Source organism: Sparus aurata, chromosome 8, assembly GCF_900880675.1.
Source record: "Sparus aurata chromosome 8, fSpaAur1.1, whole genome shotgun sequence".
Classification (NCBI taxonomy): Eukaryota; Metazoa; Chordata; class Actinopteri; order Spariformes; family Sparidae; genus Sparus; species Sparus aurata.
This window is the reverse complement of record NC_044194.1, coordinates 20170576-20186430: the sequence shown is the minus strand read 5'-3', so window position 1 is coordinate 20186430 and position 15855 is coordinate 20170576. Positions and strand designations below refer to the sequence as shown.

Below are 15855 nucleotides of genomic sequence, written 5' to 3'. Positions count from 1 at the left end.
TTGTATTCATGTAGTTGTTGTTTTTGTCTCAGTCTATATACACGCCCATGTTTGTACATATATGTGTGCGATGCAGTTTGAATTACCTCTGCACTCTCCCTACAAGGTTTCAACACCATCAAAACGCTTTTTAAAAAATGAAGCAGAGCCATCTTCATGAATAGAAAAAGTGTGATTGTCCCCCCATCTCTTCCCCTTCATCATGTCTGTCTGTTTAAACAGGAAGAAGGAAGTGGTGGAGTCAAATTATCTTGAGCCACATCAAAAACGCCAAAGTCAGACAGCACACCTTATCTTGACAGACACAGGCTCACGGGCATGTGAACCTTAACAGACACACACACTCTGATGTTTTCTCACTTCTTCAAACTGGACCTGAAATAAACTCTGTGTCTAAAATGGGGCTAAACAAGCAAAAGTGTATTATCTGCACTCAGCATGACTGGCTGGAGGCTGGAATTCACCATAACTTTAAATCAAATGTTAATCAAGAATAACAGCTGTTTAAAAAAGAGGTGAAACTTTGGAAGAAATTTGGTTTGCATCGATTGCCTCGGTAAAAACCCAAATTACTGTTGAATTAAAACTAAAATGTGCGTTTTCATGACTCATTCAGCCCCCGAGGCACTTCTTATGTGCCGCAGACTGAAACAACAAACTCAGCTCCAGATTCTAAACTCCTTAAAGGTCGCCAAGCCCAGTTTCCCCACTTCAATAAGGAATCACTTCTACTCTCATTGATACTCTGGAACCAAAGCCAAGCAATTCATAAACACATTCCACCTGACTCAACCAGGGCCCGTCCAACCTTGACTCTGCAGCAGGCCGAGGTTCAGCAGGTCAGACGCTTCGCCAAAATCTCCCCATCTCAATCGTGGGTGGATGGGACAGCTGCCTAGCACACTTTCTCAAACTTGTTTCATCCAAGTAGGAGGAAATCATTTCTGAGAAGAAGCAGCAACATTTGCCAGGTTCTTTTTTTCCACATTTCCTTTGTATAAAAACAGGCGTGTTACGGATTCCACAGGTGGCCTCGACTCGCTCCCACGGCCCTCAGTCAGGTCAGTGCAGGGCTTCACTTTCGTTCCTTTGGTGGTGTGTGTGTGTGTATCTTTGTGAGGACCATTTTGAGTGTCAGATAAGGAAAGTGAAGACGTTTTTGGAAAGTGAGGACATTTTAGCTGATGCTCACGTATTCAAGTGGTTGTTTGATGGGTAGAGACTTTGCTTAAGGGTTGGAATTAAGTTCAGGTCAAGGTCAGGGGGAACAGCTGGGGTTAGGCATACAGTTGGGATGGTTAAAGTCAGGGTTAGTGGCTGGAGATGGTCCGTAACTTTACAATTCTGGTTCACTCTTAGCTCTCTGTGTTATTTTGAAGCAGCTATTTTCAGCAAAAGAGTTCTTTAAACTCACTGTGTGCTACCTGCCCAGCACCACATCACAAACGCAGGTAGTTACGGATTCGCTATTGTAGTAAGAGGTTAAAGAGCCACGTATTTCTATTACAGACACAATGCACGCTCAGTGAGCATGTCAAATATTCACATAATATAACATATATATAATAACACATCTGCGAATCCCCTTAATTCCTGCTGAAACATTTAAATCGTTATTCTATGTCCAAAATGTGATACGAAAAGAAAACATTTATCTAATATTTTTGACACAACTTTGATTTGTTATCTCATAATTTTGACTTTTTATCTCATAATTTTGACTTTTTATCTCATAATTTTGACTTGTTATCTCAAAATTGCAACTTTTTATCTCATAATTATGACTTATAGTGGGATTTATTTTAAATTAAGATAATTTTGTTTTATCTTTATGGTGACAGGTAATACGACTTCTTTTCTTCTCTGCGTGCGCACATCTGGGGATTTCCGGTTATGCTATTCTATGTGTTTTTCAATCTTTTCCTTTTCTGTCAGTGGGGGACTTTCAGAGATTGAAAGGTCTCTGCCTCAGTCTCTCCAGGTCTTTCTATTTCCCTCTGTCATTTGCTCTTTTCAAGATAAGGCCTTCTTGTGAAGGATAGGAGGGAACTTCCATGGCACGACACCAGAAGCTCCAGGACAGGGGTTTATCATAGCTGCAGCCCTCGTCCAGGATTAAGTGTCTGATCACATCGTCTGAGCCTCCGTTACACAGCTAGTTTTGATGAAGGAGATGTGTTTGACTGAAGGAGAAGGGAGAGAAAGAGACAAACAGAGACAGACTAGAGCCGGCTTTTGGCCTCTGTACTGTATATTCCAGTGAAGGTTGCACATTCCTGAGACCAGACCACATGACTGGAGAGATGGGGGGGCGTGTGAGAGCGGGAGCAACCATTGTTGGGCTAAACTAACCCGTAGATCAGATGTGGGGGTGGAGTCTAGCAGGGGAACAGACCATCTATGTGTAGCATTTCCTTCCTCAGAGTAAAGGCCCTGCAGACACGAGCACAAAGCTGGACCACATTCAATCCTGCGCTGAACCATCAAAGACTTCAGGGACGGAGAGATAAATGAAAAACCGCTGAATATTAATACCCACTAACACAATGAGAGACATCAGAGGAGTCTATTTAGGTCAATTTGAGGCACATTTCACAGACTACATCCAGAGGGCTGTATGGATAGGGTTAAGTCGTGCTGTTCCTTGACTCGACAGGAAACAGGAAGTTGCAGAGGAAGAGACCCCTATCAAAAGAGCCTAAGAAAGAGAAGGTGGGGGCAGGGGAAGTGGGGAACAGACTCCCCAGACAAGCTCACAAACACAGAATCTCCCCTACAGCTGACGCACTTCATGACGAAATTGTTCACAATCAGAATGCTTTCATGAGAGTGACTGGAATTCATTCGTGTTACTCCTCCTGCCGCCTTCACACAGCCTCAGAGGGGGCTTGCCAGAAAAAAGGTTAAAAAAAAATCAGTTTAAGAAGGTCAGATTGAGTCTGTGGGTTTGATACTAAGGAGGGAAGGTGTCATATTTTGATACAGTGCTGCAGTAACTAAAAAGGTCACCTCGGCAAGTTTGTAGGGTACGATGAGCCTCTCTCCGACTGTCACCGTCTTCCTGGTCGTTAGGGCTTCCAGCAGAATCTCCTCTTTGACCTGAAGAGGAGAAAAAAAAGAGTTTGCTGTCACTTGGATGTTTAGATGATGTTGGAGGGATTCGTTGTTTAAGGTGTGATGCATTCAAGTACGATCAGGAATTATCATGGATAAAAGAAAATAAAACATTGCACGCATTATAAAGGGTCAGCGATCATAGCATGTTAAGCTGAAGGGAATTTTCTGGGGGCAACAATCTGACAAGGTTGTGAGAATAGTAACGATAGTAAGTCCAACAGTGTACAAGAGCATCATTTTATCAAACACTTAAATAGTTCACTGCCCTAGAGCTGGAGGATTCAAGAAGAGACAAGATTTAAAAAATAAATGGTAAAAAAATGTAAGTGGCAGAAATTGAGATGTTAACTTTTAGTTCCTTGTGTGACTCAGGCTCCAAGAACATTTCCCATAATTCAACCAATCTTTTTAAAAACCCATCCCTGCTCTATACCCCTCACTAATTCTGGTCCATTAAAATGTTTATTTTCCAACCAAAGTCAAGAGTATTCATGACGTTATCACTATGATGTGCTGAATTGACAACCCTTACTCCAGAGCCAGTGTTTTTTAGCACTCTACATGACTGTAAACCAATCTTATTTTACTCCTTATGGAAACATCACACACTGAAGCGCCTCTGAACAAGACATCCAAACTGGACTGCGGGAGTTTTGATGCAAATGAGTCTTACTGAAAGAACATTTTCAGAAGAAAACATTGTAGAAATGTCCTTCGAATTCGCTTTAAAATTTGACCTCCATTAAGTATATGTTAAGTACTGTCATAAAAAATGGAAGATTAATATTTGATATCAACTAACAGCTGGAGATGACTGACCCCACAGCCTGGCAATAAGAGGATTTACTGCAGCACGAGAGAAAACATGGATTTGTTTGAAGGTAGAGAAAACCGCATATTTGCTTTAACCAAAGTAATCTTTACTGCCACTGGAAGTTATGTTTTCATCTGTGTCCGTTTCTTGGTTGGTTGGTTGGTTTGTGATCAGGATTATACAAAAACTACTGAACAGATTTCCACAAAACTTGGATGGAGGGTGGAGCTTGGTCCAGAATAGACCCCAGTCCCAAGTCTTGGTGCAGATTCAAGGATTTTTCCCTCCTCTCTTAATATTTTCATTAACTTGTCGACGAATGAGGCGTGGATCTTGACGAAATAAATCCGGTGTTTTGAGGTGGCTATCTACTGTATGAATGAGTATAAAAGGGGACTGTTGGGCCTTGGCGGAGGTATGTGAGGTATTTGCTTTATGGCTAAATTGGATTAACAGGATTTTTGCAGCAACGTGATGACCTAAGAGTATCAGCAGTTGCTCAGTGGATTTTTGCAGGAAATGTACTATATCATGATATACATTTCCATAGTGGTGCAAAATTACTGCGGCTTCTAACTATTACAGCCCGTCAACATCAGCAAGTAAACTCAGCTCTACGTCCTCACACATAGTACAATACTACAGTATGTGGCCTTGCATGCGAGTTAGCACAGACCCCTGCACTTGGCCTCTGACAGACCATTGATGACAGGGCCACACTAGGAGAAGCAGATGTCATCGCACACATCTTCTCCATCTACAAGGATTATGGGATTGGGCCGAACAGCTGCTGCTGAGACCACGTGTGTTTGTGTGTGTGTGTGTGTGAGTGTGTGTGAATACATATGACAGCGTGTCTTTGAGTGACTGCCTGATGTCTTCATGCATAATAGGCAAAGGGTGTTAATGTTAGAGCTAAAACCATTATGGATCCACTTTCGTCAACTGCCTCCTTTGTGCAGACTTTGACATAAACAGAGCAGGGAGGACAGGAGGAGGGCTGCGTATGTGTGTGTGTGTGTGGGAGTGGGTTGGTGGGGGGGTGGTATAATCAGACTTCATTTCACACTGCCTGATAATCCCACGACTATGAGTAAAGCCTATTCTGCAGCCTGGTGATTGGTCTTTAGCCGCTACATTTCCATGTATTAGTCGCTTGGTAACAGGCTTGCTGCTCCGTCTATGATCACAACTCTAATACCATAATACACAGAAGTGTGTAAGCACTGGTTTGGGGTCAGTGATTCTGTTCTCAATTTTTTGTTCCCTGAAGTCTGATTCTGGGGAAGCAAATCTTTAGCTCTGACAGATGCTGCTCGCTCTTTTCGTAAAAGCAAACACCACCAAAATTGGCTGATCCTGAACACCATGGCTTTCCCTCGATGCATGAAGTTGGACAACATCAGTCACCTCTCTGTTTTTTTTCTACTCCCAACATTTTGTGTTATATGGAACCACCAACAAAGACACTTTGAAGATGGTCTAAAGCCTTGTTTAGCTTCTTAACAGCAACAATTTGTATCCTGATCATGTAAACAATGTTTTCATATAATTTCCAAAGCCTAAAAAAACAAGACCTCACAGTCTGGTCATAAACAGAACCAGGTGGATTAGGGATGGGCTGATAAAACACTTTATCACGGATTACAATACAAAACACTCACATTAAGTTAATTGTGAGGAATTTTCATCATTGGGATAATTGTGTGGCCAGAAAATAACTTAATAAGATGTGTGTTCAATCTGTGGTACAATCTAAATATTTGTATCCTGACAATATAAGTAGTTCTAGTGCATTTCTATATTTTATTTTAAAGTTTTAAGAATATTTTGATGATTATCAGGATAATATGGTGAATCATGGAATTTGACCATGACACCTATGTTAAGTGAAAAGTAGGAAATAATATATATGTTTTCAGTTAAAGTAGCTGTTAGCAGAGATAGTTAACATTCTCTTTAGTTGATTGTCTTGCAGTCAGTAAAAGTAACCTGCAGTAGGTAGTAGATGGTAAAAACATCGCCATGTTGTTGACCTTTGTTCACATTCTGCTCCTTATTAAATCCATAGACAGTAAAAACAAACACATCTGACATTAAATATTGTTTAAAAGTGTCCTGGAAGGCTCCTGTATAATTGCTATAGAAATTACAAAACTGTCCCCATCTAGAATCCAGAATTAGCACCTTTTGGTTGAATGTCTCCACGCACCAGTCAAGTTGCTGTTCTTGAGCTGTGGTGTTGAATAATATACAAATTGTTTAAGTAGAACATTATGATGTCACAGTAAAGTTGAGCTGTGACCTTTTGGATATAGAATGTCATAACTTCATCATTTCATCATTCAGACATTCATGTAAAAAAAAGTTAAAAGTTAAGTATCGGATGAATTGTTAAAAATGTAAGTTGTGAGGTCACAGTGACCCTTGACTACCAACATCTCATTGGTTCTTCCTTGACTCCAAGTGGAAGTTTGTGCCAAATTCAAAGAAATTCCCTCAAGGCTGACAGACGGACAGACAACCCACACACATAATGGCGTGGAGGCATAAAAAGGCTTAAAAGATGCTTGAAGAGGAACTACTGTTTGTTTATTGATAAGGAAAATAAAACAAAATACACCAAACATTTGGACTGGACTGACCCTGGGCTGTGTTTCAAGCTGTTTGCAATCAAATACCATAAAAGAAAATTCTGCTTTTGTGGGATTTGTTCTCACAGTGAGATACTCTCCCAGGACTGATTGTCAGTTTGTTCAGGAATGTTTGTGGTTAAGTCAAATCACTCAACTCAACAGCTCAGAGGATCCAGTCTGTCAGCCGTCCATTAGCTCCTACGAGCTCTACTTCCTCTTCCAGTTCCACAGGAAACAGGAAGTCTCAGCTAGTTTCATTCACTCATCAATCCACACTTGTGCCAATCAGTTCTCCTTGTGAGGTGTTTCACGTCAGTATACTGCCAGCGGTTCACATCGCATCCTGCCCAAAATGTTGCCTTTTCACATATCAAAGTGAAGCATGAAATGATTCATTAGTTATTCATGTAAATCACGACCTCACCCAGAGCCAGTGGTTGCATTTTAGCTGAACTTTGCCTTGAAGCAATTCCAGCCTCTCATGACTCACACAACACTGCATTTAGCAAACATCAACAAGCTGTTTTAGCCTTTTATGCAAAGGATCCTTAAAATAGAGCCATGCATAATCATAAAAATAAAGTGCAGAGTACTGTTGATGGCACCTGTCTGGTCTTTATATCCATTCTCCTACCATCAAGCAAATTCACTTTTAATAGAAATTCAAAGGTACTTCCACAGCACATGAATAGTTTGCTGTCAAGTTACAATTAATCTTTTTAGCGAAATTCCTGTGACATGATTTTTTTTAACCAATGTCTTTCTTAAAGGTGCAATATGTGAGAATTTTAGTGAAAAACATTGCAAAAAATGTCCCAAATTATCAACAGAATGTTAAGAATTATCAGTTTTGATGTTATGTGATGGACGTCTAGTACTCATCTACTGTACTTAAGTTAGCATGCTAACCCGCTAGCCCTGGCTAGATCCAAAGCTCCTTTGCCAGCAATGTGAGCTCACAGCATGGGCATACGTGAGTCAGTTTATAGGACCACTAGCTACACGGCTAACTGAGCTAACTCATAACGACTGCTGCATTTAGCAGCAGTTAGCAGTAACTCTGGTGATGTGCTGCCCCTCTTTCTGTTTGGAGTATGAATTCAACATGTGGCCAACTCTTATATTGCATCTTTAATACTGGTTTATCAAAATTATATCAAACAAACTTTCTAAAATGTTTTTAACAGTTGCTGCATGAAATCAATAAAACCATCACATAATCTTTTATAATCTGACATCTGCTCCACTACTCACATCAAATAAAACTGACTTCCCATTGGTTGACCCCTCATTTAACCTTAATGTTTCAGCAGATATAAAAGGGTTATGAAGCCCTCAAAATGCTGTTTCATTGCGACTCTTTGTTTGATTTCATTAAGCTGTGTTTTGGTTTTCCCTCCTTTCTTCTTCTTTGGTTTAAGAATGCTTTATACGTCCCCGGGGACAAATAGCCACTGCCCTTGCACCAACATAACAGACATCCAAATAAACTTGAACTTAAAACAGTAACCCCGAGCATGTGGCCAACATGTGGCTCCGCTCACGTCACTGCCTCTCTGGGCCTCTCGAGAGTCAAAGACACCAGTCTGGATGTTAAAGGGAACCCTGGCAGGCTCTGCACAGCCATAACATCCCCGCTGTGCTGTTGACAGGAGTCTCCGGCACACTTCGGACATTGTTTTGTCAGCGACTCAACAAGCACATCCGGCCAGTCGTTGAAGTTTGCAACAGGGACTGGGACGTGCCACCACCCCTCAGTCCCAAGGTATAATCAGAACAGCATGTGGATGTCTGAGCTGTCCTCGCGGTGCACACTGATGGGCGTGTGTGTGTGTGTGTGTGTGTGTGTGTGTGTGTGTGGTCTGCTCTCAGTGTCAAGAATTAACCTAATTCAGCACAACATCATAAATTTGTAAACCCTGCATGGCACGTGAACCCATGCCAGGAAATGTTTTTCCATGTCGCTCATTGTAGACCATTAAAAGTCCCGAGCAGCCTGAAGCTACAGGCCAGACTGATTAGTGTATGTTGGATAATTACTACTATATTGTGGTCAGGAAGATATATGCATAGATCAAAGCCTTCATAAGAACCGCTTTTTATATTAGCTGTTGTTTGTGCAGTAATTTAATAAAAGTCAGGTTACAAAAATGTTAGAATAAATTAAATGAAGCAAAAGAGGAACAATGAATCAGCATGAGACTGTCCACAACGCACTGATGCTGCAGTCTATAAATATTCCGAGGCAGTTTTACTTCTACTGAGCCGCTTCTATTATAATGTTTCTGAAACCATTTGTTGGCTGAACCTCATTTGAACTTTATTCACAGAGACAAAGTGCTGCCACTGAGCAAACCAATCTGCTTGCAAATATGCAATTAGACAAGAAAATGACTGTACAAGCAAGGATGTGATTGGACAAGCACTGACCACCCACCACACATCAGTGCTGCAAGTGACTGACGATTTACAGCTCATGAGCCGAAGCAGAACCCAGCAGCGTTTTGCAGTGGTTTAAAAAAAAACCTTTAATTCTCAAAATCAAAGCCGCTACGAGGAGCGTTCATTCTTCATGATTCTGGCGGCCTCCTGTGATAAGGAACTTGATCTGACCACTGCATGCAATCATTCTAAATCGAGTGAAGGAGACAAAGTTTGTGAACTTTGTTTGCTTGTCAACCCCAGATTTGTCTCAATCTAACCAGCTGACAGCATTAAGAATTACATAATAGTTTTGAAATCAAACTTTGTTCGCTTTAAAGGACATTCACTTAAAAATTGAATTTCAATCATTATGTACTTCATGTCAGATGACCCTTGTGCCATTGTTGATGCTTTAATCAGTGTCAAATATGTTTTTATAATCATCAAATTATGATTGAAACATGCAGGTGATACAGGCACAACAACAAGTACTCGGTCCTGGTGGGAAAGCTCACCTACGCAACAGCCTGCCGGCACAAGAGGTCTGAAAATAGCCTCAACACAAACAGCACTTTGTGGAAGCACTGGGTGATTGGACGGCTCTTTGGGACCTGAAGCACCTCTTAACTTCCGCTGTCACCACAAGCTGTGCTTGTAGGCAGAGAGTCCTCAGCTCTCTAAAAGGCTTTTTATAAAGCTCCACATGGGAGGTAAACTCTGGCAGTAGGAATCATGATTTCTCACAGTGTCTAGGAAAAGAAAACTCATTCGCTCAAATGGATGCGACTTGTTTTTTGAAGTTCACGAAGTCCGTGCAGTTTTAAGTACGACCAGCAGGCATGTGATGGAATAACTTTCGGGAGACAAAACGTCAAAGAAGGTATTTAGGGAGAATAAACAAGCCCTGCGGTAAAGCCCTGCTCCAATTCTTCTTTTTTTATTATCCTTCAAAGTATTTAGAGTATTGTATGTCAGCATAAAGTCAGCAAGACAAAATGTTCTCTGTCTTTTGACTCAGACATGTCATATGTGGGTGTTTCTATTGGATTTTTAGATGGAAAGTGGATTATTATCAAAACCCAATTACATTTTTCCAGCTGCATAAAATGTATTGAAGATTAGTAATAGTCGAACTTTGATGAACCAGTGAAAAACAGGTCTGCTCACCTCTAGCAGCTCTGAGACGATGGGCAGGACCTCTGGGTTGCAGATGTCGATTGAATCGTCCCTGTAGGTCTTCTTCTTGTAGCGGATGTTTCCAAGGTGGAGAATTGCTGACAGCAGGGAGAAGATCCTGACAAAGAGGAAAGGCACTTATTGTTAAAACATTTACATGATGTTGGAAAACCGAGCTTCTGTCTCGCTGAATGTGTTTAGAGCTGTGACAGAGTGTGACATTTGTGCTATTGGATGGTCTCTTTTTATCAACCTGCTTTCAAAAAGGTTGGGACGCTGTGAAAAATTAAAACAAAAACAGAATGCAATGATTTACAAATAATTTCCTACCTATATCCATTTAAGCAGTACAAAATGCTTAATGTTAAAACTGCAAACTTTATTGATTTTTGTAAAAAAAAAAACACACTGACACCTCTAATGTGTTCCAAAATATTATGACAAGGTGCACTTGATTGCAACATTAAGTCTCTGTTAATGACCATGCGCTCTTGCTGTACAAAGTACAGAGTTTACAATTTGCTCTTGAATGCACCATGAAGTCCTGCCCAATGTGATCCATGGTTGTAAACTAAACAGACACTGAAAAAAAAATAATCTGAGGAAATATTCATTGCTGATTGCTTTTTGCAGCGGGTAGAAAATGATCAGGATGTCAGTTTAAATTTCTAACTGATGCCTGTTTACTTTCACAGTTTAAACTAAAGTGCAATCACCTAACGGACTCCATTCATCTCAAAAACACATCAGGCCTCATCATTTTAAGCCCCTTCACGTTCCCAGGTCTGCTGAGCTCGTAATATGTATCAACAGAGATATAATTAAATACAAATTCAAAAAACTCCTGACCCTGAGTCTAACCTACGGACTTGAGGTTCTGTAATCAGTTAGATGAGACTGTTATATAAATCACGTAGCTCGTCTTACTGTTTGCGTGTGGTGGGCAAGAAGCCGACCATCTCCATCGCCAGCTGCAGCCGCTCAAAGTCGTGTTTCAGATCCTCTCCTTCCACTGTGAAGCAGTCCTGCTGGTATCAGGTGGAAACACACAAGGACAGAAGAAGAGAGGAAGACAGAGAGAGGCATCAGCATCACAAAGGATTTTGAAAGGAATATACGACACATACGTAACGAAAACCTGTTTTAAACCTGAACTATCACAAAGGATAAAGATTTGTCTCTCTGTGACAGCTAACGGATGTATCTACTAAACAAGTGTACTGTGGAAGTTGAAATGACACTTTTTATATGTAATTATGCAGGGTTTAGCATTGTTCACATATGAGAAGGGCACCTTGAACTACAGAAGGCTTTAGCTACCATCGTAAGAATGCCACTTATTTGTGAGGTATATCAATAAATCAGAGCTAGAAGAGTTTTGTTTTGGCAGTCACAAGTAAATCTCAAGTCCACAAGTCAAGACGGACAAGGCCCGAGTCCAGTCCAAGTCCTTCACTTTGCCTATCGAGTCCTAAAACAAGTCATTAGTGTTTAAAGTACCAAAAAAAATATATACGTCAATAAAAGTAAAGATAATAAGTTACAATATTACTTTGGTAAAAATGAAAGTGACCCATATGAACAGCACTTTAGTAAAAGTCTGATATTAACTGTACTTTAAGTAAGTAATTTTCCGGCAATGAATGAACTTAAATATCAGAAGTACATGTAAAATGAAATTACACATATATTTACATGTATGTATAAACTGTATAGACTAATTATCGATCCAATAATATCAACTGATTATCAACATAATATCAACACTTTTTATAATAAATGAATTTAGAAATGTGCAACTTTGGCTCTGATTCAGAATTTAATCTGCAAAGTAACCAGCAACTGCAGTGAAGTGGAACTGTAAAGTAGTAGCAAATGGAAATACTCAAGTTAAGTACCTCAAAATGGGACTTGTATACATTACTTGAGTAATGTACCGGAATGCTGCTGGACTGACTCAAAGAAATCAACAGCTGATATTTCTTTATTTATAACATCATTTCCATCATTGGGATGGAGTCATTTGGGGACAAACGGCTGAAGTCCAAGTCCAAGTGTAAGTGATGAGTCAACGGTGCTGAAGTCAAAGTCTCCTTTAAAGTCCGCTCGTAATGAAGCTACATGAGACCGCAAAGGCCACGTTTTCAATGGGTGACACTACCATGCTGGAACTAAAGTGATTACAGCAGACAAAATGTTGTCATGGTCGTCTGACTCAGCTCAGCAGATGACAGTGATTAATGAATTAAATTGTAGGTTCGCTTTGAAGTGATTATTAAAAGCAGCATGTCTTAATGTCAGCAAATGAAGAAAATCTAGTGAGTTTTTGTCAGCTGAGGAAACTAAACGCAAGTCTGACTGCATTTCTGAGTAATTGGGAGACACGAAGATACAGTGATTGTAAAGAAGAGAGCGGATATGTGTTTATACGGTGGCTGTGTGTAAGTGTGTGTGTCTCCTCGGGCCCTCCGGTCGGTCAGCATGTCTCTGCTCCAGCAGTGAGCCTCTCTCAGGCTGTAATTAGCACATACCACAGCAACCGTCCGGCGAAAGAAGACACAGGAACCCATAATCCACACTCTGGATTGCCTCTTCTACACTTGAACGTTCAACACTCCTCTGCCTCTCCATTGTTTTCCTTTGGCTTACAACTAGTCAGGAGCTGCAGAGCCAACAATCGTGTTTCTCCTGCGAGCTTCTCCAATTGCAACAAAGGGGTTTTGAGGCTTCTCGAGCGACGGCGAGACCCGGGAAAAGCCACTTTTAAAATTGCCGGGTAGGTTGGACATCAGCGCCAAGCAGCACAATGTGATACGTTGAAGGAAGTTGAGAAAATAAAGAGATCAATTTTGGCTAGTTGTGAGGGAATACTTTGGTCAAAAACCCAAACCTTAGGTATTGGTACTTGGAAGAAAAAAAAAGAACAAGGGATGCTTGAGTGCAGCAAAGGGATGATTAAGAAACAATATGTTCTTCTTGCTCATTTTAAACAAAGAATCTTTTCTCCCTGAAGAACTTGATATTTTATGCCAGTTGCAACACTTCTGGTGCAGGTTTACACTGAATTAAATCAAGTCAGGAGCCCAGCTGACGCTGCACATGGAGCTTTTTAACAGATCACTCATGGATCCAGTTAAAAGTTGTGTGCATGCAGTTGAGGCTTTCCGGCTACTTACCATGACTTAAGCATGATTTATGTTGTCAAGGCACTCGCTCGATGTTGCCAAAAACAGCATGCCATCCCGTCACTAGACATTCCACACGGCCAATAACCAAAGACACCCAAAAAGGCACAAAATGCAAACCCACAGCCACCAAGGCCCAGAACCAAACACCCGACTGCACACATTAAATGCAAACATCCACAACATGTTTGGTCTTTGGGATCTTCAGTCAAATACTTGATTTTTTATAAAAATCACTTTCGCTTATTGTGTATTTTCAGCTCCAGATGTTGCATCTGGTATCTGTGTACACTTGTCACTGTTCAAAGTACTGAGTGTCTCTATTTACTGCAGCGTGCCCCCCCCCCCACACACATCGACCAATGCTGAAGGTCAAAGGTTAAATAGGCCCAAAGGGTCGGTCAGATGCTCAGACAGCTGTCAAGGGCTGCTGTGCCTTCTCTGTATGTGTGAGAGGGTTTGTGAAGACAGTGACATCATCTCCTTAGACAGCGGGGTCACAGACTGATGAGGTCATTGGCTGACCCCTGAGAGAGACAGTGTGTCAGCAGACAGTAAAATGGGACGGTTGTGTAAGGAAAAATTTACGAGACGGAAAACAGAGTACAGAGAGAGCCTGAGAAGTTAAAGTAGTTCAACACTTTAGGAAATAGGAACTTTAGCTTCCATTGTGAGAGTGAGATTAAAAGATCGATTCCAATCTCAATGTCTTTTGATAAGGAAAGGCAAATAAATCTGTATATTGTTGCACATTTAAACAAGGTGATTCAAAGTACTTAACATATGACATATACAGGTAAAAGAACAAGATACAAAAGCAGAACATAAATCAAATAAGTGAAACAAAATAGAAGATCAAAATAATCTATAATCATCTGAAACTCTTTAAGACTAAAAGAAGGATTACAAGTACAGTAGGGAGGAATCAGGGCACCATTAAGCCTAGCTTAGCTTAAAGACTGGGGACATCAGTTAGCCTCTTTCAGAATGCACCTAAAACCTCTCTAAAGTTGATTTATTTACACAATCTTATCTTGACATGGCAGCTAATAAATGTAGTGTTTCACTCTCGATAAAGTCAGACTAGCTTGTTTTCCTTGCTTCTGTTCTTTCTGCTAAGCTAGGCTAAAGACATCCGGACTCTAGCTCCATTTTTAAATCACCAGTCAATTTTCTCAGCTCGACATTGAAAAATAACGCAAATAAGCATACTAAGAACTAAAACAAGATGCACAAGAAAGGTCAACTGAAAATCTATAAACAATCAAATAGGAGGTTGGATCTGAAATGTTTGCAGCGTAGCCTTCTCCTTTCTCAGAGGATTGCAGTTTCAGTCAACAACCTGGAGTACAAACATGAATCAAAATGTCTTCAAAACGTCTACACGAATTTCTCAGATCACTCCTGTAGTACAATCTAGTTCTTCAGCATTGATCGACATGTTCAGTAATTTAAGACTGCCAAGAACTTGCTAGATATGCTGCTTGCACAGGAGCAACAAAGTAGATTTTGTTCTGCAGGAATGATGCTACACAGTTCTTGCTATGACTCTATTTCACCACTCAAATCCATTTTATTCTCTTAGAATCTAAAATGACAACATCATTTTTCAGCCTTTTGCAAGAGTAGAGTTATTGATATTCAAAAGACAGATTTTAGTTGGATTACCCCTTTAACTTGCAAAGGAGGGGTACATTTAAATGCTAAACAAAAAAAGAGCAAGTGTACTCAGAAAGCCTTTCCTGGATACTAGAACAGTTTTTAAAAAAAGTCAAAGACAAAGAGCCAAAGTAAAGAAGGAAATACAGTAAGACCAATGTGTGAGTTGTAGTTATACTATCCTTCTCTCGTGTCAAGTGTTTGCTCAAGGGCAAAGTCAAAGTAACATAATCTCCCATTAGGAGATACTGAATCCTTTAACCACACACGAGAAATCCCACTGACCAAACATTAATCACTTCAGGTGGAGACTGGCAAGACAGTGGCACGCTCAACGGCCGGTGAAACACGCACACACACAAAATGGACCACACACTTAGAGGGAAGATTCAGGATGTGGAGCGTGTCCTGTTGACTACTACTAAAACTTTCACATACAGTATAATGAACAACGAGCAGTTTCTCGAAAGAAATGATTTCCTAGCCCCTATTCGTTATCGCTTTCTGTATCCTACATGTTACTATTAACTCTTATTAAACATCGTTATAGGTGCATTAAAACAAATTATAAGTTTGTTTATAATGTGGTATAATGCATTGTGTCTCATAGAAAGTGTTTTTTTTTTTTGTATTGTATTATTCTCAAATATCTGTAACAGTAGAGGCTACAAGCATTAAATATTAATCACCAGTGATTCCAACTAGAAATGTCTGCATGATAACTCATTTTCCATTCTGCCACTGACCACTTCAGCGGTAAAGCTTATTTCATGTTTTTCCTTCCCTGCACTTGAATTTGAAAACACACTGTTGGATGTTGCTACTATAATTTCACAGTATTTTT

At 40.3% G+C, this 15855-nt stretch overlaps 1 protein-coding gene across 13 annotated transcripts in view; it reads right to left on the bottom strand.

Moving 5' to 3' along the window:
* The window catches only part of LOC115586414 (unconventional myosin-IXAa-like), a 146337-nt gene that overhangs the window by 45503 nt on the left and 84979 nt on the right, over positions 1-15855 (bottom strand). For 10 of the 13 annotated variants that reach the window (XM_030425440.1, XM_030425444.1, XM_030425448.1 and 7 more), the window contains 3 exons: positions 11095-11195; positions 10159-10285; positions 3010-3099 (listed from right to left, as the gene is read on the bottom strand). In XM_030425440.1, the coding sequence (XP_030281300.1) occupies positions 3010-3099; positions 10159-10285; positions 11095-11195 (318 nt within the window). The remainder of the gene's footprint in view (positions 1-3009; positions 3100-10158; positions 10286-11094; positions 11196-15855) is intronic. The other 3 variants (XM_030425441.1, XM_030425453.1, XM_030425449.1) reach the window with 1 other exon arrangement.